This window comes from Monopterus albus, unplaced genomic scaffold (assembly GCF_001952655.1).
Source record: "Monopterus albus unplaced genomic scaffold, M_albus_1.0 scaffold57.1, whole genome shotgun sequence".
NCBI classification, from domain to species: Eukaryota; Metazoa; Chordata; class Actinopteri; order Synbranchiformes; family Synbranchidae; genus Monopterus; species Monopterus albus.
This window is the reverse complement of record NW_018127937.1, coordinates 1,741,005-1,765,773: the sequence shown is the minus strand read 5'-3', so window position 1 is coordinate 1,765,773 and position 24,769 is coordinate 1,741,005. Positions and strand designations below refer to the sequence as shown.

General features: G+C 42.6%; 2 protein-coding genes and 1 long non-coding RNA gene across 20 annotated transcripts in view; 2 read left to right on the top strand and 1 right to left on the bottom strand.

The window, feature by feature from the left end:
• Window positions 1-2,641, top strand: part of ppfia1 (PTPRF interacting protein alpha 1) — a 41,711-nt gene extending 39,070 nt beyond the window's left edge. For 13 of the 15 annotated variants that reach the window (XM_020602630.1, XM_020602621.1, XM_020602632.1 and 10 more), the window contains 4 exons: window positions 201-269; window positions 416-584; window positions 772-836; window positions 1,072-2,641. In XM_020602630.1, coding sequence (XP_020458286.1) covers window positions 201-269; window positions 416-584; window positions 772-827 — 294 coding nt within the window. In that variant the 3' untranslated portion in view covers window positions 828-836; window positions 1,072-2,641. The remainder of the gene's footprint in view (window positions 1-200; window positions 270-415; window positions 585-771; window positions 837-1,071) is intronic. The other 2 variants (XM_020602633.1, XM_020602635.1) reach the window with 1 other exon arrangement.
• A 1,011-nt stretch (window positions 2,642-3,652) lies between these two features.
• On the top strand, window positions 3,653-21,153 carry cttn (cortactin). Of its 4 annotated transcripts, none has more exons than XM_020602636.1 (16): window positions 3,654-3,823; window positions 5,904-6,011; window positions 6,125-6,198; window positions 6,289-6,418; window positions 7,609-7,719; window positions 8,138-8,192; window positions 9,242-9,352; window positions 10,676-10,786; window positions 12,096-12,206; window positions 14,111-14,221; window positions 15,623-15,678; window positions 15,769-15,838; window positions 15,923-16,167; window positions 16,973-17,090; window positions 17,645-17,713; window positions 19,729-21,153. In XM_020602636.1, exons 2-16 carry the CDS (start codon window positions 5,928-5,930, stop codon window positions 19,863-19,865), a joined length of 1,593 nt encoding a protein of 530 aa, XP_020458292.1. In that variant the 5' UTR covers window positions 3,654-3,823; window positions 5,904-5,927; the 3' UTR covers window positions 19,866-21,153. The 4 variants fall into 4 exon arrangements, with proteins under 4 accessions (XP_020458295.1, XP_020458292.1, XP_020458294.1 ...); XM_020602637.1 differs by lacking the exon at window positions 3,654-3,823 and adding an exon at window positions 3,830-3,906; XM_020602639.1 differs by lacking the exon at window positions 9,242-9,352 and having other exon boundaries at window positions 3,653-3,823.
• LOC109961641 (uncharacterized) lies at window positions 19,812-24,763 on the bottom strand. Its single transcript, XR_002275157.1, has 3 exons — window positions 24,620-24,763; window positions 22,790-22,907; window positions 19,812-19,893 (listed from the first exon to the last, which is right to left on the bottom strand). It is a non-coding gene; the product is annotated as an uncharacterized LOC109961641 (long non-coding RNA).
• Between the last annotated feature and the right edge of the window lie 6 nt (window positions 24,764-24,769).

Sequence of the window (24,769 nt, the reverse complement as noted above, 5' to 3'; positions counted from 1 at the left end):
CACAAGGTTTAACATTTGTGCTTTTGACTGAAATGTTCCAACAACTTACATATGTGTTAGCATTGTCATCTTGAGCACATGCAGACTAATGCAGGCTAAGAGTCGGGACTGTGTTGGCCCAGTGGTTATCTCATGTTAAAGGGCTTGATCTTTATTGTGTTAAATGGATCATTTGAATTCTTCTTGTCTCCCTTTTCCAGGCCAGAGCAACTCTTGAGCGTGAATACAACAGTCTGCTGGCTATTGGCACAGACAGGAGAATGGAAGAGGTGACAAACATGGAAAGACACAGCACACTTGCCAACACTGTGACACAAACTAAGTGAGAAATTATGTGTGAAACGAACTTCCTCTTATAGTCACACCTGTCTCAATCCTTCCACCCTTCTCTCTCTCTCTACCGCCTGTCTTCTAGGATGACGATAAGAACTTCCGCCGAGCTCCCTCATGGAGAAAGAAGTTCAGGCCCAAAGACATGAGGGGAATGTCCTTGGGTGTGTCAGATACCCTGCCCGCAACCTTTCGAGTGACAAGTAGCAGCACGGCATCTCCCTCCACACAGCCAAAGAGGAGCCCGATGGACGGTGAGCAGAAGATGGAGTGCCAGAAGTGTGTGCATGTGTGTTTGTGTGCTCTTGTCACTGCTCAAGCAGAATCAGCCCTGACTCTTCACAGACTCGAAAGTTTTCTTGAATGGCTTGGCTCCTTTGTTTATGATGCTGTGACTAATGGCATGTCTTTGCATGTGATTTTGCCAACATGGACACACAGGAAGTCAGTCTATACAGAGGCTGGACACTGCCACAGTCAGGACCTACTCTTGTTAACACACAACGGTAAGAACACACGCATCAACTGTCATTTAGGAATAGGGGAAGCGAATGGCTGTTTCCTCACTGCAGAACCTCTTGTCTTTCCAAGCAGAAAGCAGCTTTCTTGTACCAGAGATTTTGGCTCTAATAACGCATGTTTTACGCCTCTCCTCTCTTTACCTGTGTTTCCTCCTTTCCCTCTGTTGCCTCCCCACCTCCCTGGCTTTTCATGTCTGTTCACCTCTCTCCCCCTTCTCAGTTTATCCTCATTATTTCTATAGGTAACCGCTGGTCTGAAGATGAAGGGGAATTCCCTGCATTCAAGACCAGGATGATAAACTGAAATGACTGACTTGCAAGGACACCGAAAAGATGTCTTGTTTTTTTTTTTTTTTTTTTTGTTGCCGTCACACAGAAAGACCTTACTTACCAATCTCAGTATCCCTAGAGGAAGCCTTCTAGATTTATCTGCATTTATTATATTTATGTAAAGCAATGGGACATTTAAATGATTTTAGAATTATTGTATAATCCTTTTTGCCCATCTCCCCTTAATCATCCCACTTTTTAAAAAAAGAAATATTTTTCCACTGTGCCCATTTCAAGCTCTGCTCTCAGATGTATGTAGCTGAATGTTTCAGTTGTCTGGCATTTGTATATTTCTATCAACATTTTATCTAATCTTTTTATAATCCTGACTCTATTGACCACATGTGTTTTGTCTTTGTTGCGATTGGAATTCTAATTGAATTTATGCTTAAGTGACTTTGATATATAACTTAATTCATATCTTCTGACCTTTTTAACTGTTGTAATTTTTGTAGCTTTATTACCTGTAATTTTGTGTAAATGCAACTCTTAAGTCAGTGAATGCGTGAATATCAGACAGATTGCTGGACTTGACTGTTTCACAGATTGCTCAACACTGAGTCATCCTTCACCTTTAGAATACCAGCTGGCAAGCCAGGTGGCGGTGGCAGCAGAGATCATGTGAAACACTGTGGATTTTCCTTTTCTTGACTTTATTTTCCATATCTGCAATACCAAAATAGAACTTTGAATTTATGAACTAAAGCCATATAACAGTGGCGGGGTGGGGGGGACAGAGGGCTAATTTCCGATGCAAGTGAAAAGAGTTCCAGTTTCTCTCTCTCTCGCTGACCTTGCATGCAGAAGCTACTTCACTTACCCTGCCCCACTACATCCAGCCTATCCCTTTAACAAAACAAACTTCTTCACAACTCGAGAAACACAACAGGCTCACTCGTACAGAAGGACTTGATATGTACAGATGAGTTGAAAGTGTTGAAACTCCTTCGATGGACCAACTTCACCGAGGCCTCGGTCGATCCCCGCTGTGACTGTAACCCTCAAGGCGGTGCGATCCACCCACTCCCCTTTTTAAAAAACACTTTGTATGAAGAGTTCATATCAAGCCTTATTGTTTCTTAAGTCCTTCCTGTCTCTTATTTATTATTATCCACCCACGTTGTGTTTTTCAGTTGTACTTTCAGAGCTAAAGCACCGGTTTGTTCCTCTGAATGTGGCGATGCCCCTCGTGTACATTTGTCTTGTCTGTTGTCACAACACCGGTTCCACCGTTAATTTTCACAGCAAATGAGTAGGAACCGAAGAGTTTTCTTTCACCATAGATGTAGTCGAACTTTAAAGTAAAAACACTTTTTTTGTGATTTAGTCTTTCATGCACAGTGCAAATCACATTGCTGTTTTATTCCTGCTCTTTCCATTGAATCTTCTGATCTTGTAACAATGATGTACAGCCTGAGTACTTATAAACTATTTTTATCACAGTATTATTTATTGCTTACTTTCAATAAAATACTGAAACTTACTCTTGCATTTTTCTTTCCTACAGAGCTGTTGTTTTTTTGTTGGCATCCATAGATGGCTTACCTTAACAAAAACCAAAGTGAGCTGCCCACAGCGGGGCTGATTTTCTATCTGCACTGGCCCCATGTTTATCTGGGTGATCATGGAGATTATGGCCTAACACAAGGCAATCCAAGTGTCTCTTGTTTGTTGTGGCATAATATAAATTCAGACTAGTACATAATATTTTAGGACAGTTATATGCTGCTCATTTTCTTTATTCATTGTTTGGTCTATATAATGTATAAGAGTGAAAATTGTCCATCAGCTCTTCTGGGTTCAAAGTGTTGTGGTCAGAACAATGCAAAACCATAAGATACTCTGTTGTGTGACAGAAGAGTGGCAGCACGAATCAAAGGAAAGGTGTACAAGACAGCAGTGAGACCAGCTATGCTGTATGGGTTAGAGACTGTAGCAGTGAGGAAAAGATGAGAGGCAGAGATGGAGGTAGCAGAGATGAGGATGTTGAGGTTCTCTTTAGGAGTGACCAGGATGGACAGGATTAGGAATGAGCACATCAGAGGGACAGCTCAGGTCGGCTGTTTTGGGGACAAGGTCAAAGAGGCCAGATTGAGATGGTTTGGACATGTGCAGAAGAGGGATAGTGGTTATATTGGTAGAAGGATGTTGGAGATGGAGCTGCCAGGCAAGAGGTCAAGAGGAAGGCCAAAGAGGAGATATATGGATGTGCTAAAAGAGGACATGAAGTTAATTAGGGTAAGAGTAGAGGATGCCGAGGATAGAGTTAGGTGGAAACAGATGATTCGCTGTGGTGACCCCTAACAGGAACACCCGAAAGAAGAAGAATTATCAGAATAATGGCTAATTAATCGTTGCAGCTCTACAATATACAATTTTTAAAAGTATGAGGAACTCGAGTTTCTCATCAATTTACAATTCGTGGCAAATCGCCTAAATGGTATGGCCCCGCCCACTCGTGACGTAGGTGCTGGCTGAGGACGGGATACTGGGAGAGCCGGAAGAGCCGTGAAGAAAGCCACCAGGTCCCAGTAACGTTGTTTTCTCGTCAAGCCTGAGTTGTGGACGTACGGTTACATCCACCAGGGGACACATTAAGAAATCCGTTTAGACGCTGGTCGGAGCTACCTTTGTTGTGGACGGTGAGTACTGAACAACTGGGTGGAGGATATGAAGTAAAATGTCTACACCAGGTCGTCGCTGAGTCAGTTCATCATTCCTGAAGGTATTTTAGCTTTAGCCTGCTAGCTAACTGGAAATCTGGAACAGGAAATACCACAGATAGCCAACACTTTTACCATTGTGGAGCTAAATTAAACACATTTTACCTCTGCTCGTCGCTTAACGTTTAATTGCCATGAGTTGACAACCATTTAGAAGGTTTACATCCCGTTTCCAGAGGATATCTGACGGTAAAATCCTATAACACAACACGCAGATATTTATGTCAGTGATCCGCAAAAGTAACGCCACAGGAGTGTTTAATTAACCGTGATTTCATGGGAAAGAATATTTACGTGTTTGGACACGATATTCCAGACACATGTGGCCCGACCCACTTCAACTGAAGCAAATTAATCGACATTAATTTGCGTCCCCTCGGAAATACCGTGAACGCATCTGGATAACTTAACCCTGCTAACTACTCCTTTTTGCCCAGACTTAATTTACAGTTCACCATCGTTCCTCAGGCCTGGTCAGAAAATAGAATGGATGGGACGAGCACATGGGTGTGGTTGTGTTGTGGATATACTCCTGTCATGTACTAACGTGAAGTCACACCGAGCGTTTGCCAGGCTGCTGCTTCCTGGTCTGAAGACTCCTTTCTCCGGAGGTGAACGGAGCCACGTCTCCTGCAGCCTCTGCTGGAGCACACACGGTACAGGCCCACACTGTGCTGAGTCAGGAGCTGCCCAGCTGGTGCAGGAAGCTTTTGCCCCACACGTCACATTACAGGAGATGGAGAAGCTGAACTGTTACAGCAGCCACTACACAAATGAACGGAACGAGCAAAACAAGAACACACATGCACAAAACAGAGAAACAAACTATTAGGCTAAGTTATTTACAAGCTATATGTAGGAAAGTTAGGGGGTGAAACAACAGTAAAAAAAAAATCCAAGTGAAAGAAAAAGCCTGTTGTACATATGTACTATATACTGTTGTACATTAGGTTTATATTGATGCATTATTGCATGTCCATATGTATACAGGGTTAATTTACTGTAAGTATTCTCCCTGTCTGTCCAGCTAAAACCATACATTTTTTGGACTGAAGAAGCATCCACTATTTGAGAACTGGTTATAATTTATAATTTAGGGAACACATCCTTTCCCTAAACATCCAGCATGGCAGATGTGTGGACTCTGCACTTTTCTCTTTTTTTCCCCATAGAAAATTGCATAATTTTTGTTTTCTGACTTGGTTGGACAAAACAAATTGAAGAGGTTATGTTAAGCTCTCACAAATGGTGATCAACTCTTTATTTTCTGACTTTTTATAGACCAAGTGATTCATGATTTAGTTGCCTGAAATTCTAATAATTGTTGATAATTGATAGTCGGAGTCTTAAATGTCAGAAATCTAGGATAAAATCTACAGTCTCTGTTCTCTGCAAAGACACAGTCCCGATGAAGTTGATATGAGGCTTCAGCAGTTTGAGTTGAATCACATGGGAGTTATTTAGAGCCACGTTCTTTATAGTGTGAAAGTCCCCCTTTGTGTTTCCTGCAGTGAAGTGATGGGCCCACAGAGAGTGTCTCTCTTTGGACCTGCTTTATTTGACTAGCTCAGGCTGTTGAAGCTCATACTGCCTTCAGTTAAACAGAACTGTAGATTTTGTTCCCAGCCTTTTTCACTGGGTTTGTGTGATGAAGGGCTCACTTCAGAAAACTGTGGAAAATGTCCATCATAGTTTCCCAGAGTTGGTGTGTTCAAATATTTGTTTAAAGATCTAAAGGTATCGGATTTACTGTACAGTGATATGAAACAGAGAAGAACTTCACACCACAGAAGTGGGAACCAGAGAACAGTGGGCGTTTGATAACTGGTTAATCGCTTGTCAAAAAATAATTCTCTCCACTTGACTAGTTTCCCATGTTTTATATGCATGTATTGTATCGAATGATGAATCTCTGAGAGAAAACTGCACACGTCTAGCATGTCATGCATGTCTCTTTCTACCTGCCAAGTCATTTTTTCTCATTTTTCTTGTATTTCAGTGTGTGTGACAAGACTCTCTAAGGATGTGGAAGGCAGCAGCAGGGCAGTCCGTCAGCTTGTCTGTAGATGAGGGAGGAGACGACTGGGAGACTGACCCTGACTTTGAGGTCTCTGTGGACGTCCTTCCTCTTTCCATGTTCCCTTTGATCCTGCTCCGTCCTTCATCTTTCTCATCACCCTTTCTTGTCCTTGCCATTCAACTGTGTTTTGTTTGTTGTAGAATGACCTATCGGAGAAGGAGCAGCGTTGGGGGGCCAAGACGGTGGCTGGTTCCGGGCATCAGGAGCACATAGAGTGAGAAAGCAGCTTGTTTTTCCACTGGTATTAAATGGAACAGGGAAAGCCCCAAAATGTGTCTCCTAACTCTTTGCTCCCTTGGTGCAGTATCCACCAGCTGCGTGAAACGGTGTCGGTAGAGCACACCAGCCTGAAGCAGCAGGAGCTGGAGCGCATGCCTAAGGCCTCGCATGGATATGGAGGGAAATTCGGAGTGCAGCAGGATCGCATGGACAAGGTGAGATAGTGTGCAGGATGTGTTCCCACAAATGAACAACTGGAACAGGCTGTTTCTCACACCTAGTTTAAATGTTGATGGCACCTTTATTGCCGTGTTGCCTGCTGAAGCAAAAATAATACAGAAGTTTGACAAACGGTCTCAGCTCAGGTTCCGTTTGGTGGCTGGCGTGGAGCTTTGGTCAGCGGACAGCTCCTCAGCTGCTACTAACCCGCGTGTTTGGTGTCGAGCCGTTTACAGCACAGTTTAAGGTAACTGTGTGATCACCTTGTACAAGCCTGTTTTTTATCACGACAATAGCGAGTTTGGACTGTCGTGTGTCCAAGAAGCCAGTTTCTCAGCCCCCCTTGCGATTCTCATCCAGCAGGAGGTCCTTTTGTCATCATCGCCAGCTGTTTAGTGATACTGGGCTGCAGGTCACTGTGTTGACTGTTCCTCCATCTCTGGATCAGTGATGTGAGGTTGATTCTGTGACACAACACAAATAACACATCGGTCTGTGCAGTGAGCTTTGACTTCAAGGGGTGGTGGTTATGTTTTACCTGTGTTTGTTAACAGTGTAACATGCCAATTTAGAACTTGTTCTGGCATTTTTGGAGTTGTGAGTATAATGTATATAGTTATGAGGGTCATACTGTTGTGGGACTATTGTTTTTTTTGTGTAATGGTATGAGGAAACTGAGCTGCAGTCTGAGTGCTCTCTAGTTCTGAATATTTTGCCTGTGTATAGCTGTACTAAAGTGCAGTGTGCTTGTTATAGCAGAATAGATGGAGAGACAAAATCTTTTCTGGTCAATTCTTGCACAGGTTTTTGGGTGATAAAACTAGTTTTGCTGTAGTTTTTTGGCAGTTGAAGCAAACATCCAGCTCCTGGTTTGTATTATGAGAGACTTTAGGGAACTTATGTTGAAAGGCCAGCATGCTCACATCCCCAGAGAGGCCCCTGAGCTCCCGGTGAGCAGCTCTGCCCGTCCACACACCCCTCTCTGGTCTGTGTGCTCACTGCAGCATGAATTTGATGACAGAGCACTGTTTACACCACAGTGTGTGTGTGTCTGATGAGTCAGGAGTTGCCACATCAAACCACTGGCTTGGTGTTCAGCTGTATTGCCCTTGTCATGATCACCCTGTATCCCCCTCCCCCAAAGAACATATTCTGAAACTCTATATGTATGTGTGTTTCTTAACAGTCTGCTGTGGGTCACGACTACCAGAGCAGGTTGTCCAAGCACTGCTCCCAGACAGATACCTCCAAGGGCTTTGGAGGGAAGTTTGGAGTGCAGGCCGATCGAGTGGATCAGGTGATTCCACCACTTACAGCATTAACAGCATCTTCTTGATTTCACACATGGGCCTTGGTGGTTTATTTATTTTTCTTGAAGTGTAAAATGACATGCAGCTGGATTGATGTAGTTCCAGAAACGTTCCTAACATTATAGCATGTAAACTTTTGTTTTATGTTTTTAAAAACAACAATCGACAGCTTCCAATTAAACAGACAGATCTACTGTAACTCTGCCTCTGGAAAAGCTGCCCACATTTAGACATAGCTAAAGGTCAATCTAGTTCTGCAGTGGATCACAGAGTAGAATGACATGTTTGTGTTTTTCAAACTCATTTTGTGAATCTGGTTGTGAGTGGGGTAAAACGTGCACTCACAGGGTTAAGAAGGGTAGGTATTCAGGAGAGTAACTGTTGCTTCTCCCTCTCTCCTTCTAGTCTGCTGTTGGGTTTGAGTATGCGGGCAAGACAGAGAAACATGCTTCGCAGAAAGGTGATGTTGCAACTTGTTCCATATTACCTGTAGCAGGGGTTTACTTGGGCAGACTTCTCTGAATATGTTCCAGTAATATACAGCTGTATCCAGGACATGAGCACATTCCAAATACCTTTACCTCCTTTACCTGCCTGTTAGGTTTAAACACTAAGATTTCCAAACTGGCAACAGGAGTCACATTTACCAGCCACAGCCCTTCTGTTGAACCTTTGGCTGGTGGCCCGCCATAGCACATGCACTCCCATTGTAATGGTCGGGAGCTCTGTGAGCTCCGCTCTGCCAGGGTCCCACCATGTTTGGGACGTGTTCATGGTGTTGGCCAGTTAAGCCTCTGTTTGTTTTTGCTGTGGCCATGTTTCCATTGTTCTGTACTCCAGCATGTTGGATTTAAACTGACATGAAGTTAAACATGGACTCTCTCAAAGCCGTACTGGGGAACCAGTGCAGAATCACAGCCACTTTTCACTGTGGTTTCTCATTAGATGCATAATTACGCACTTTCAGATTAAAGCTGAAACTCTGGGCTTTTATCACATAGTCGCTGTGACATTTGCAGTCCAGTTTGCCAGAATAGAGCCAAAACAAAGCCACCCATACTAGTCAAAGGCTACAGTGAAGTATAATCAGTGACCACAGTGCTCAGGCTTCTTCACTTTTAGTTTTTTGAGGCTGCATTCCCATGATTCCAGTCTGCCACCTTTGTGTTGTGTTCATCCCCTCCAGAGTGCCGTGCACACACCAAAACATTTGCCCAATTCCAGTGGTTCCCCAGTGTTGTCCCTATTTATCAGTTTCTTTGTGCGCCACCAGCAGGATGTCATACAGTCTACTTGTGTCTCCCTAAAGCAACTGGATTAAACCCAGCCAGTCATGACTGTGTGATAATGACAGCAGTGAATACGTCTGAGGTGTTTTGACTCTCTTACCTCTGGCTGGTGCCACTGGAACTATTAATGGGGAATATGGAATTGGGCTCCTCCATGACACTGCTGCCATGCTGCTTCACCTTGACCTTTGACCCTTGCCCCCCCTGCTTTGCTGTGTAGACTACACCACGGGGTTTGGGGGCCGATACGGCGTGCAGGCAGATCGTGTCGACGAGAGCGCAGTGGGCTTCGATTACCAGGGCAAAACGGAGAAACACGAGTCCCAGAAAGGTTTGTTTAGATGAGTCCTGCACAGGTCCAATTTTGAAAACCTGCACCTACATCTGCAAAACTCTGTATCAGACCCGACCCTTTAACAAAAGACCCGCGACCCGTACCTGTAACTACAACGGTCTCTTACTTTAAAGTGCTTGAGAGTTGTTCTTTGAAAACCGTCTGCTGGTGGACGCAGCACCTGGGCTCTGCGGCTCTTCCCTTAGCGAGGGGGTGCCTACTGTAGCTTGCGGCTTTCAAACACTAACACGTTTTTGCACTGTTTACAAGCAGCGAAGCCGTTGATAATGTTGTTTTCACTGTCTGTAGCAACAATGAGTTTCTCCCATATGTCCAACTTGGCCTTTGCTGAGGTGCTGTCCACAATTTTTTTCGTATTCGCCGTTATTTTTGTTTTTAGGTTGTCCAGTTGGCCACACTGACACTTATGTTGATGTCGGAGTGGCGTTCTATTAGCTGGATGTGTTGACAGGTCAAAGGTTGTGCCACAGGCCTTCACAATAAATGTGCAGTATCTTTTATTTATGCTTGATTAAAATTTTGCTGGATTAGATGTTTAAAAGAAGCTGCATCTTTATTTATTTATTTATTCTACTTGCCTTCATTTAGTCTATTTTTACACGTCCGTACCTGTGAAAATATAGACACTTTTTTTTTTTTTTTTACCCGTTACACGTCATTTTTACAGGTACCTGTCGGGTACCCGACCCGGTGCAGGACTCTGGTTTAGATTTTCTACCGTGCGGCATTCCCATTAACCCGGGGAGACATGGAGAAAGTGTGGCTAACTAACAAACACTAACATGTGCACACACACACACATTCAAAGACTGTGTCCCTGACTCAGTGAGTGTAGTCCTGCAGGTCCTGACAAATCATGTTATTTTGCATTTGTCCCTCCAGTCCTCAACCTTTGCCTGCTTACATCAGCTTTGTTTTCAGTGGAGCTCTCAGTTGCATGTGTGATGTGACATTTGTTTTCCGCAGTAACAAATATACATCTGCCTCAGAGGCCCGAGAATCTTTTTAGGCATTGGTGGTCATTTCCATCTTTGTGTTTCTGCTTCCCTTCTGATCTCAGATTTCAGGTGTTTGGCTCAGACTTGACCCCCTAGTCTGTAGCTGGTCTGTGGGTTGGGCATGATCTAGCTGGTTTTCTGAGGCAGTGGGATATTTGATGTAGTCTAGACCTTTCCTTTTAACATGAAACCCAGTTATGTAAACACTAATGTTGGTGAAGGGCTCATGCGGCATGGGTTACCTCTGCCATTTCCTTTCCTAACTTCTTCTCCCATGTCGTCATCCTCCGTCCATTGGCAGATTATGCCAAGGGCTTTGGTGGCAAGTTTGGAGTAGAGAGCGACAAGGTGGACAAAAGTGCCGTGGGCTTCGAGTACCAGGGCAAAACGGAGAGGCACGAATCACAGAAAGGTTGGTATCCTCATGCACACGAGCAGCCTGGCTGGTTATGAAACATACTAACCATATACAAATGTACAGATAATTCACACATTTTATTCTAAATAATTAGTTTAATCGTTTACAAATAGTGTTTTTAACCTTTGGATTTCAAGTGTGTTCAAAACTTTACTCAAGACGATGAAAATTTTTCTGTGCACTATCAAGTGCAGTGTTAACGTCTTATGGGAGTACAATAATGTCCATACCAGTTATTTAACCAAATGTTTCTCGGGGATAAAAACCAAACTAATTAGGACTCTTTTCCGAGTCATCAGCATATTTACCTGCACTTTTTTGTGATGACTGAAAACGTTGCTGCTGACATGTTATTAGTAGGTTTGTGTCCAGAGTCGCACCCTCAGGTCTGTCCTGACTTGTCTGCTCTGCCTGTAGTTTCTTGTCTGACACACCTGTGCATACATTACTGCCTGGTTGGCCAACAGCAGCTTGTAGATATGGGCTGGCGGCAGAGGCGTAGATAACCAAAAGAATTGCCCATAATGCACTGGGCTGTGTGTGCTGCCAGCATTTACAAATGTGATAACTGAATCACATGCTTTGATAACAATCTAACACACTGGGGTGAAAACAGCCTGTGACACATCAGGAGTTTATTGATCTTCACAGTCATTATTTGTTTTATAGAGACACAAGTCTTTGCTTCTTTTTTCCCCATCCATGAAATTGCTGAGAAAAGTTTTTCCAGTTGTAAAAAAAGTTTTGCCAGGTTTTTGAAACAGATTTTTGTAAGACTCGGTGCATGTAGAAATTAAAAATCACCTGGAAGGAAACATGAAGGCTTCTAGTCCTATTAGACAGCGGTCTGCAGCCAGACCCCTCCCCTTATGTCGAACATGGTGCAGTGCTGCACAAGTGTTAAGTTCATCAACAAAAACATGACAAAAATATTCACTACAACCTATTTTAGGACAAAAACAAAACTAAGTAAAAAGTAACATTTCATAACGAGAACTATGACAGAATGTTTTAATTTCTTCATCAGTACAATAATGTGCAAGACTAGCTTTATGGCTAGTGTGACAAAGTACCTTGTTATATCGGGTATGTGGGAATAGCCAATAAGATTCTTATCATGTAATTTTATTTACAACCAGTTTCTCTGTAGAATTACCTTCAAATCTTCTACATCACATGTATAACTACTGCAATATAAACTACAAAAGACATAATTTTATCTCTAAGATACACCTGAACTTCAGGTAGTTGAATTAGAGGACAGTGTTAGGTTTGAGTTGTCCTGTGTCATGTGTTCCTGCAGACTATGTGAAAGGCTTTGGAGGCAAGTTTGGAGTGCAGACAGACCGACAGGACAAGTCAGCGCTGGGATGGGACCACCAGGAGAAACTACAGCTTCACGAGTCTCAGAAAGGTACTGGTTCTGGTTCAGTTTGGTTCCTGAAGGCAGATTTAGTAAGAAATGTACTGGAAGTTGTTGGCAGATGTCAGAATCTATCATGATGATAAATAAGAGCTCTGAACATCTGCCCAGTGCAGCTTCATATGTCCTTAGTTGAAATCATTAAACCACTGTCACTGTTTCCTACATGAGAAAAAACCTGATAGCCATGTTTCTGTAGTTTAAATTGCTTATCAAACCCTAGAAGCAAACCTCAATGTCTACAAGTAGCCTGCTTTGATTTAAACACAGTGTTTCACTCTCAAACCTTTGTTCCTCCTCAGCTCTACTGCAGTTTCATTGCTCTTTCAGATGTGGTCTTTCAGAAGTTAACTTCTTCAGTCTGTGGTTACAGTAAGAAAGAGGAAGTGGAACCAGAGATGAGATTTATAGTTGCATGTCAGGCCTGTGGCCACTGTTTGCACAGGGCAAATGAGTGCTTTTGAATTAGAAGTCAAATTCTAAAAGCTGTGAGAAGCCTCTTTCACAAGGTTGACCTGTAGATCTGCAGCTCTCTAACCTTCCCAAACTCCTGATAGTTGAGGCTACCTCATGCAGAGCTGACCATGTTCATTGCATCTCTACATCTGCAGCTGGAGATGATCGAGACATTGTCCTTGCAGAGAGCTGATGACACTGACAGCATGTTTAATCTGAGCTCTCTTGCAGAGGATGAGATTTATATTTGCATGTCAGGCCTGTGGACACTGTTTGCACAGGGCAAATGAGTGCTTTTGAATTAGAAGTCAAATTCTAAAAGCTGTGAGAAGCCTCTTTCACAAGGTTGACCTGTAGATCTGCAGCTCTCTAACCTTCCCAAACTCCTGATAGTTGAGGCTACCTCATGCAGAGCTGACCATGTTCATTGCATCTCTACATCTGCAGCTGGAGATGATCGAGACATTGTCCTTGCAGAGAGCTGATGACACTGACAGCATGTTTAATCGGAGCTCTCTTGCAGAGCTGGTTGTTTGTCTACATGTCAGCCCTGTGATAGACTGGCGACCTGTCCAGGGTGGACCCCGCCTCTCGCCCAGTCTCAGCTGGGATTGGCCTATTCAGGAATAAGTGGTAGAGATAATGGATGGATGCTTCCCACATTAAGATGCCTGACTGGGGTAAAAGGACCAGCTGAAGTGGGGGGAGCCCAGTATAGAGCTTTGACCACTGATCATGATCGGAATCAGCTTTATTGGCCAGGTGTGACGGACACATGAGGAATTTGACTCTGGTACATAGGCTCTCAATATGCAAAACAGTAAACCAGCATAAGGCTGTGTAATATAACAAAATAGCAGTATTAACATCAACAAACAGTCCAAACAATGTGGAAAAAGCAGTATAAACAGACAGTAAACAATGCAGACAACAAAGGAATGTTCATTGAAATGAGATAAATAGGGATAAAAACAGAGTACTTAAAACTAGAGACCTGTACGAGTCTGTATAATCTGTACTATGTATCTATACACAGGTATTGCACTGAGGGTTATTGTCTAATCATACTGTCGTGGGTTAAGTGTTCATCAGAGTGACAGCCTCGGGGAAGAAACTGTCCCTGTGCCTGGTTGTCTTAGTGCACAGTGACCTGTAATGCTGTCCATAGGGGAGGAGTTCAAACAGATTGTATGAGGGGTCTGCAGTGATCCTCTCCGCCCGATCCTCTCTCTGATTATGTTTAGTTGCCGAAAATGATTTTAACCAAGAATTTATCATGGTGTGAAATCCAGGATCTTAAAGGCTTTTGCTCTTTTGAGACCACAATGTGTTTCTACAGCTGAGCATGTGCCTTAAAGCTGTGCCAGGTGCGTTACTGTCTCTATACATGTTGGTGTCTGTGTGTCTATATGTGTATGTGTGTGTGTGTTATGTTGCAGACTATAAGCGTGGGTTTGGAGGGCGGTATGGGGTAGAGGTGGAGAGGCAGGACCAGTGTGCCCTGGGCTATGAGCACAAGGAGAGCCTGGCCAAGCACGAGTCCCAAAAAGGCACAGGCACTTCCCTGAACACCCCTCCCAACGCCACCTTCATTTCAGACACTTCATCCTTACCCACCCTGTCCCAGGAGAATGACTCCTTTTAGCTTGTTGCGCCTTCCTTTGGCTCCATCCTCCTCCTCCTCCTCCATCATAACTGCTGTTTCCTTCTAAATGACACACATGCCTGCCTTTCCTGCCACAGTCCTCCTGTCAGATATCCCTCCGCACTGTCACACACCCTCCCGTCTCAGCAGCACCAAACAACGGGTCAGATCAACCCAGAGAGAACTAGTCATGGAGATGGTTTTGGTTTTGATCTATCTGGCGCTGAATGTGGTGCCCAAGCTGTAGAAGTGAGTTAAAAATTTTAACTGTTTGTCCATATTAGTTTCAAAGCTGATATAACAATATAAACACGTTTCAGTGGAACGGAACGGAATCTTTGCATGACACCAGGGCTAAGTGGGAAAATATGTTGCGTTCTTTTGGCTGTAGTCTTAGACTGCAGTTATGCTGCTATTTCTGACAGATTACATTTTAGTCAGTAGTGTTTTCTAGTGAATCGGTGGTTTGTATCAGGGCTGTGCTGCTCAGGTGAAGCAGATTTCCCCCAAGTCCTAGTCTTTTTATTACCAGCACTCTACTTGAACGGCTTGTTTCGACCTGTAAAGCCTTCGTTTTGGGCTAGGTGATGTGTGTAGCGTACAAGACGTTTGCCTGTGGCATGAGCCATACATCATGAATTATACTATACATATAAGAGATTTGATTGTGGCTTTCAGAAGGGAATTGCAAGATGTCTGTTTCCTAGTGTAGTCTCATATTCCTCTGGCAGTATTTATCCTGGACCGTATCCCCCCTCGATCACCTCCCCTGCTGTTTCTAGAGCTTCCATGGTGCTGTTTGTTTGCTAATGCGCTCATTTTGTGCATGATGTTTACGGCCGGCGCATTTTATCGAGTCGTCCTGCTACGACCAGACATGGCTGATCTTCAGCACAGTGACTGAGCCAAGATGTTTGCCTGACCCAGTGCCTGGCTTATGTTAAGATTCTCCTGCCAGTCTTTCTGCTCTCACCGTCTGCATTCAGTTTTTTTTCTCTCTCTCTATAGGTTTGCATGAGCTCATCAGCCTCGCCATCGATTCCAAAAGTTGATTTATCAGAGCTGTGAAACCAACCACAGACTGCTTCGTCAGAACTTTTACAGACCAGATGGGTTTAATGGCTCTTGGCTCCTAATTCACGCTTTTAATAGTGTGTGATTGCGAAGCATGATGGAGAGGCTAAATTAAACCCAGAAACTTGGTTAGTGCTTGCTGCTGGAGAGCAAGCTCTGATGATGCTGGCTGTGGTTGAGTCAGTAAAGTAAAACAGAACATGACCTTTACTTCTCTCCTGTTTGATACCAGATTACTCTAAAGGATTTGGAGGGAAGTTTGGCGTCCAGAACGACCGGATGGATAAGGTGAGAGGCGTTTGTGAAGGTTACTCCCCAACACTGATAGTTGCACGTAGAGGGCTCTGTGTTATGACTGTATATGTCTCTGTTGGACAGAGTGCAGGGACGTACGAGAATGTGGAGAAGATGACGCCATCTTACCAGAAAACCAAACCGGTGGAGGCTGGTGAGCATTCAGCAGCATCAGCTGTGTTTGATTCAGACCTGTAGGCAACATGCAAGCTTATCCCTTTGTTTCCTCACTGGTCAGCTGGCAGCAGCACTGGGAGCATCAAGGCTCGCTTCGAGAACATCGCCAAGCAGAAGGAGGAGGAAGACAGAAAGAGGGCAGAGGAGGAGCGAGCACGTCGGCAGGCCAAGGAGAAGCAGGAGCAGGAGGCGGCGCACCGTAAAGCCGAAGCAACGCCCAAGAGCCCGTCTCCCCCCACAAGTCCCAGCACCACTCTGAGCCCGACTGCACTGGCCCAGCGAGCTGTAGCACCACCAGCTCAACAGGTGAATCGGTGCATCTCTCTGCTGTGGTTTGGTTGTGTGTAAGGCAGGGGCGTCAAACTCAATCGCACAGGGGACCAAAACTCAAAACACACTTTAGGTTGCGGGCTGAACAGGATAAACATTTATTGAACAAACTAAAACTAAACATTTGAACATAAATATGAATAGAAACAGACAATATTATTCCAAAATAAATAAACTTGAACTTAAAATCAGCAACCGTATTTCTGCTAACGCTTCCATTTGCAAACACCTGCTTTTTGTCTGGACACAAGATGTCGCACACTTAGAAACTCCTTCATATCGCCGGGCCATTAAAAAAAAAAAGATGTATAAAATGAGTCTCGGGCCTTGAGTTTGACACGTGGTGTAAGGGAAGACTGATGCAGCTGGTTCTTTAAAGAGGAGCAGGTCACCAGTGCTTAACAGAGAGTACAGCCAATTTCAGACAAGTACTTCGTTTTCCACATCTATCTTATGTCAGTCGTTAACAGAAGCAGGACTGGTTAAAACAGGACGCAGCACACACAAAGGCGGCCTATTGGTTTGTGATCACACCCAGAATGGTGCTTATGGTAGCCTTTAGCTTTACAATGGAATGTTGTTTTCTCTTGCAGACAGTACACATTTCCAGCTACAGCTGGCTCTAGTAAAAGGAAGCCAGTAATACACTGAAGCTGTTAAGTGATGGACATGTCTGTAGCAGCAGGGCTCTCTGCAGGGACAGATCTCACTTGGATTGTTGTTAAAGCCCTTTTCCATAAGCTTTGCAGCCTCTAACCTGATGGATCCCATTTGCCAACAGGAAGCAGCCGGAGATGCAGAGGAGGAGGATGGTGAGCAGCTGTATGAGGTGGAGCCACACAGACACTATGCGCCACAGGAGGACCTCTACCAGAACACAGAGGAGGCTGCAGCAGGAGGTGAAGCTCCCGTTTTATTTGTGGTGGTGGCGATGATTTTTTCCCTCCCTTAAAGGCCAACTAGAAAACCTTTGAAATTTATGCTTCATAAATCTTTACAATTTTCTGTCATCAGATCAGGTGACCATGATTGTGTCTATTCAGATTCAGTCAGACTTTAGAACAGAAAACCACTTTATTGTCCAAAGGTGGAGAATTGATTTGTTCAAGAAAACACACATTCACATACAGTGATAAAAACACTGGCAGTGGGAATTAACAAATACAAAAGAAGCTTAAAGAAATGCACCTTAAGAAAAAAAGCAACCAACATTGATTCTCCAGGAACTGAGTCAGCCAGTTGCCTCTGGAACAGATGAAACTCTGTGTGTCTGCTACTGCTTCAGTTTTACCGTTTGTGCTGTAGATCTCATTATAAGCAGATAAAGCTACGTTGCATTTTTTGAAATCTACAGCACAGTAAAAGTGAGGCCTTAAAGGTCTGAGTGTGTTATATGTTCACTGTAGCCAGAGGTGTCTCAGTCTAGTCTCCTCATAGTTTTGTTGTCTTGCAGACGACGAGCAGTACGAGTACGGCGAGGACCTTGGGGTCACGGCGGTGGCTCTGTACGACTACCAAGCAGGTGAGACCAAGAGGAGTGAGTAGTTTCAAAAGGGACATAGTGTCATGGTTCGGTTACACCACATTTATCATGTGGATTTGATCCACAAAACAAAGTCAGTTCAGGTGAACAGATTTTTCTTTTGGTGTGACCTAAGACAAGCACACTGTTATTAATCTAACATGTGGGCTGATGTCTGAATAGGCACTTGCTCAGTTTTATGTAAAACTCAGACAATCTTACCGGGTCAGACTTTGAGCACAGCTGATGTCTTAACTTGAAGGATAACTGTGTTTTTGTGTCAACCAACCAGTGACTCTGTATCTGGTGTTTAGCTTTCATTACCTCTGTTCTAGTACTCGTGTTAAAAAGCATAACCAGGGCAACCAGTCCAGCAGCCCCCGACAGAGCTCAGAGTACACATGGTGTCAGTGAGATCATTTCTCACGGTTCTGTCCGAGTCAGCAAGAAAGCAGATGCCAGGTGTGGGTTGTAGTCTGGTGTAGACGTTACAGCTAATGGCATAGGAAGGTACACTCGGGCCAAATGACCTGATGGTGGTCATCTATGCCGTTAGCTGTAACATCTACCACAGCCCAGATCTTTGAATCTTCTTTCCTTCTGACAGAGATCAGTGTGAAAAATAATTTATCATGTTTATTCTGAGCTATCTCGGAGGCGGACCAGTTGCCATGGTGATGACGTTTAACATAACTTTTCACATCCTCAAATCTCTACAACTGAGGTAGTGAAAGTAAAATCAGCACTAGTTATAGTCACCATAAACATTTTTAGGGGAAATACAGCAGGTAAAAAAAAAAGTCCTTTAATGCAACCAGATGAATGTAGAGTCCACAGGGTGAAACACACAGAGAAGTCACTGCACAGAAAAAACAGAAGTAGTTCAGGAAACAATGGAACATGGTCAGAACCGTTAGACGCTGTTCTCAGATTCTCAGACCACATAGGTGTAACATCCCGATCCCTCGGCGATGTGAACAGGACAGAAGGTGAGAAACCCTCGTGCAACCACAATAATACTCATAACACTTTCAGTTTCCCTTGAGGCCGACTGCACAAACATCTTTTGGTCTGTCTCTCTGCCTCCCTCGCTCGCTCACCATGCGCCCTGACAGGTGAAAGCAGCAGTGCTACGTGACCCGATACCACCTGTTTGCTGTACACAGATCAGCCATATTGATATACACAGACGTCTAGTTCCACTACTAAGGATTATTTCCATTATCAATTAATTGGCTAAATATTTTCTTGAATAATTGACTTCTGTTTTAGAGATTAAGTAAATTGATTCAAATGTCTAATCAACAGGTAAAAAATATTTTCAGTTTACCATCAGACAATGAAGAAAAGCAGCAAATCTTCACATCTGAGAAACCGAATCCACTTAAGTTTGGTCCGTTCTGCTTGATTTAAATGCAGTGATAGTTTTAGCTCCTGGTTTTGATTCGCTGAGTCAAAGCCGGTTTAGTATCAGATTTATCCAGCATTAACAACTGCTGACATCTTTGTCCAGTTAACGTGGTTACAGGTCCGTTTCCTTTTCACTGGGTTTAGCTGAGGCAGTTACACTGTTAGAGAATATTAATACAGGTAGAGTTCTTTAAGCAACAAAGATTGATGGTCGACTGAGCATTGAATTTATACGGCAACATGCACCATATCCAGCTGAAACATTACGTTAACAGCATTAATTATTATAAATGTCACCATTTTGTCTAATCATCAGTGGACTGTAAATGAATTTAGTTCCTAAACCTGTTTCTTCTAAGAAGCGCGAACATCAGATGACAGAGACAAATACTGAATTTAAGATGCATCTGATTAACAGCTGTGCTACAGGTCAACCAACTAAATTAACTTCTGAGCGAGAGATTCGGCCACAGGCATTTTGTTGACAAGACACTGTGCAAACACAGAACTGATCAGATTTGAGGCCAGATTTTCAGTTGATTGACAGATGAATGTCTTCAGAGCCGTTACCTTTAACACCAGGCTGTGTTCTCCTCCTGTTTCAGCTGGCGATGATGAGATCTCCTTTGACCCTGACGACATCATCACCAACATCGAGAAGATCGACCAGGGCTGGTGGCGCGGTGTGTGCAGAGGTGCCTATGGCCTGTTCCCGGCCAACTATGTGGAGGTCCAGCCGTGATGTCGCCGGCCCAACCAGTCTCCCTGTTCTTGTGCAGAAAGAGAAAAAGGAAAGAGACTTTGTCACATTTGGTCTTTTTTTCTCTTCATCTCATCTTAGTGCTTTGACGCTGTGTGAGACGACCTCAGGCCTCCGAGCTGGTCTTCTTCTGCTCATTTTTCCTTCCCTCCTCAATCTGTCCCATTTTCAGATCACTTTGTTTCTTTGTGTGCAGCAGTAGACAGGGAAGAAGAGTTGTCATAGAACGACTCAGTACCAAGACAGTACTTATCTTAGATCTTTGCTTTGCATCTCTGCTTTAACAGTTCAAGCTACACCATGCAGCTTCCTCAAGACCCGGGGCCACTTCCCAAGCTGTCTGCCTCCTGCCTCGCAGCCAGAACCACATTTAGCAGCTTTGTTTTCCAGAGGTTAGCAAGATGTTGATCGGGTATTACTACTTCACATATGTTAGAAAAACTCTAATCTCAGATTATTGATTGAACTGAGCTCAAAATGTCTCATGGAGTCTTGTACACAAGGCTCGCTGGCTCTCTTTAAATGTAGACAGGAGCAGTTTATCATGGGGGAATCCCCTGCTGTGGATTATGTATACTGATGCCTATACCCTGTCCAGTACATTGGCTACAGACCAAACGGCTGCACAGCAGTTGAGCTGGACTTGCTGATTCTTGTTGGAAAACTAAGCTAAGAATTAAGACATTTTCCTTTGCATCAGTCATAGGGTTGGCAACAGATCAATAATAATGCTTCCTCCTTTACTGATATTTAAATTGCAGACTCTATGTCTCAGTTCAACAGAAACACTACAGTTCATAGTATTACTTCAAGTGTCTTCATATACTCTACTGCTTAAATACTGATAATCATGTATAGACAGATGATTGTTTATGATGCTTTGAGAATGAGATTTCAAAAAAACACTTTATTCCTGTCCCTGTGGTTGTGGACAAGCATAATGTATTTGTCAAAGTGCTGAGACGCCTGCTTTGCGGCACAACTAACAACTGACATTTTTAAACCCGTGGTGATATATCGGCCCCTGTGAAGGGGACAAGGCTCTGGCATCTCTGACACTAGTTATTCCTCACTGGCGACTTGCCTGTGGAGCACAGTTGTGTATCTTAAACAGGAGCATTTGGGGGCTTTCATGAAATTCATCTTTGGGGTTTTATAATAAAAAGTGACCTTTTCAAATGCATAATTTTTATCTGTACCTGTTTGTTTGACTTACATCATTACCTGTGTGTTCTTTTTTTAAGTTTCAGTAAATAAACTATGAATTAGGCTTTTGTGTGCGTGAATTATTTTAAATGTCCTAAAGCTGTTAACATAAAAAAGCAGAGTGCAACAGACTAAGGTTCTGAACTCAGAGTAGTAATCTGAAAAAAAAGACTGTGCTCTTTGGTAACAACAAGGCACTCGTCTCAAAGTTAAAATTCCTTTAATTAAATTGGCATGTTCAAACAAAGTATAAAAAAATTAGCTCTTGGCATTTTCAGGAACTTACAATGTACACTCACCGGCCACTTTAGGTACACCTATACCACAGTACAACACTTCCACCTTAGCATCTGTGTGTATGAAACTCCACATGTTTCAGTTTTTTATTGAGGTCAGTTAAAGGTGGTGTTGTACTGGACTACATTATATACACAGGTGTCTGTTTTTGGCCTCCCCCAACTACATACAGTGGTACAGGTGTACCTAATAAAGTGGCCCTTCTGTGTACATTGTACATTATACGTTTTTTTTTTTATGACTGTCATTTTTTACTTGATCCTGAGCTGATTTTTTTTGTTCTTGGTCAAATTAACAACTTTCTCAATCAAACTTCAGTATCTACAGCAGTTATCCAGTAATATAAACATATCAGTGTAACTCTCCTGCTTGATTAGTACTTCGATCTTTAATAGTTTAGTCATATTTCTGTACTTTCAGTTTTTAGCATTAAAATTTAATTTGCATAAAAAATATTCATCGGACCTGATGCACTTCAAACGTTTAGTGGAATGTAACTACTTTGAGTAAATGTACTTAGTTACATTCCACTAAACTACTCTACTTAAAAGTACCAAAGCCTCTGTAACATTTACTGAACACTGAATCCACTATTAAAAACTATATACTGTTTGTGTAACACACAGTACAAGTATTGCTAAATGCTAAAATATTGTCATAAATTAATACAATTATAATATTGTGCATTTGTTTTTTTGCCTATTTATACAGTAATTCTCATCTACATTTCAGAGAACTACTGTACTTTTTACTTCTCTATATGTATTTTACAGTAAGTTACTTCCATTCCCACACACACCTGTGCTTATAAACTACGACGTTAAAGGTCAAACTCCACATTTCAACAGCTCCACTGAAGAACTACAGAAACAATGTGCTGTTTACAGCCACTAATAAAGAATAAGTTCAAAGGAACCATTCTTAAGGAGTACTGCTGTTAAATCCTGACCTTTTACTTGTAATCAAGCATTTTTATTTTGTGGAATTACTACTTTACCCTATAAAACCATTTGTATCATATTTGATACGTGAAGTTTCTGAGCAAAAAAAAATCGCCAAAAATGCCCCATATATCAAATGTGATACAAAAGAAATAGAAATAATCTAAATAATATGGCACCTCTATTCCTATATGCCTGGATTGTCTGTCTGTCTATGCATATATGGCAAATAAAAATTGTGAATCTTGAATTTTGAATCATGAATTATATTTTGCATTTTGTTAAATGGTTTAATAAACATCTCAGTTCCGAAAAATTAGAATGTTCTGGCTATTTTTTGATGTGTCAGGCTTTACAGGGTTAAGTAAAGAATGTGAATACCTCTTTGTTTACATGTCTGTTATATGATAAAACAAGAGATCAGAAATAACCAAACCGTCCAAAACATACAGGGAGACTTACCATAGTGCAGCGTTAGAGCAATGGAGCCGACGATGGTGGAGTCGTCTTCTGGCACATCTGTCCCAGCAGCAGCTGCTCCCCTCAATTCATCTCTGCAGACAATCCCAAAATCCAAGACCTGTTTAAAGAAACAACAGTCATTAGAGAAAGGCAATTTCAGTCCTGAGCACTGAGGTCTGGACGTCAGAGTCTAATACCAGATTCGTTTTTATTTTGAGGCCATTAGTGACGTCTGAGAAGTTTAAAAAACAAACTAAGTATCAGCCTTTACATTGCTGATCAGGATCCATTCAGCTTGTAAAGAACTGTGTGGAGATATTTATGGAGCAGGACAAAACTAACTGGCCTCTAGGGGACAGACTATGTCATGGAGCCAGTGTTTCTAAATGACCTCAGCATTTTTGTTACTCATCAGTTGAAGTGTACATCAATACTGATAAATTTATTAGGAACACCTGTCTCAAGACACATCTAATCCAACAGTGCTGCACTAAATCCTTCTTCGTGAAGGTGGAAGAATTCATTTGTGCTGCTCTTAGAGTTGGGTTGAATGAAGAGTTTCTAATATTTAACCTAACCTCAGTAATATAAACATGGTAAACAACATATCCTAAACACCCATCAGCAGCCACACTGGCAACATTTTCTTTCACAGGTCTGTAAATTCCAGTTTATTTCCAGATACCTTCCTAAGAAGCTTCCTGTAAAGAACCATATGATTTGGTTCACACTAAGCGAGCACAAACATAAGGCTTTTATTCAGAGGACAGAAGAGGAGCTACACATGCAGTGTGTGAAAGTTGTCTACAAACAACCACACACTGGCATAAAAGAAGAATAACATTTAAAATAACAAGTAAATGAATAGTAAATATTAACTGGGGTTTAAACTGAGTCATTTCTTTAATGAAAATTCATTTAGAAGGTAATAATAACACACTGGACTAACTAAAAATAAATTAGTCTCAAAACGTTGTCTCTGTTTTTGTGTACACCGTTCTTTACAGAAACTATTGGGGTTATTATTATTATTATTAGCAGACCTGTCAAATAAAGTGTTACTACTCCGGCCTCCATAGTGAAACAATCTGAACATGATCACCTTCATGGAGGAGGATTTACTACAGGACTGTTGGATGAGCCTGACTTAGGTGTTCCTAATAAAGTGATCAATGAGTGTATGTCTTCAGAATATGAGAATATTCTAGTGTACACACATACACATACACACACACACAGTGTGGGGAAAAGAGACTGTGAAGTATCAAAAAACAAACAGCACATAAAAACCGTGAACTTTGAACTAAAGGGCCGAGATTTCACTGACTGAGAACAGAGAACTTCCAATTAAAGACTCGTGTGTTTTCCCTACGGTTTAGTTTTACTACATTTTCTCTCCACCTTTAGACTGTCAGCTACTTTCTGTTGACGTATTATTTTCTTGAAAGTGTGCATAATTAGAAGAATACAGGCAGATATGAACATGAACAAGAGTTGTTCCAGATTCAAAACTGTTTTGTCAAATGTTTACAAAAAACAAATCCTTATGTCTCATACTGGAACTACTTGTAATGAGGTCTGTGCTTTGCACTTGTACTTTGTTTAATTCTAGTCAATAACATGTTACAATCAGGCTTGCTCCCGAGCAGCAACGCCATTGTGATCTGTACCTGAATTCTTGGACAGACAACTACGGCAAGTTATAATTAGAAAGCTCCAAGCCTCACGAGTCAACTACGTGGGGAATTTTAGAGTCCTTGTACAACTGCAACAGCTGTTTTCGTTTTACCAGCAATATAAATCACACACAACAGAACAGTCGCTTCCTACCTGTGTCTCGGTCGTTTGGTGGCAAGTGGCCATAGCTGGACGCCGTTCTCAGCCACAGGATTCCAGTGAACAGAATCCTCCCAACGATTAACCCAGCAATCATACTGTGGTGGAGCAAGAGTCCAAAAGCCGGAGTAGTTCGGCTTGGGG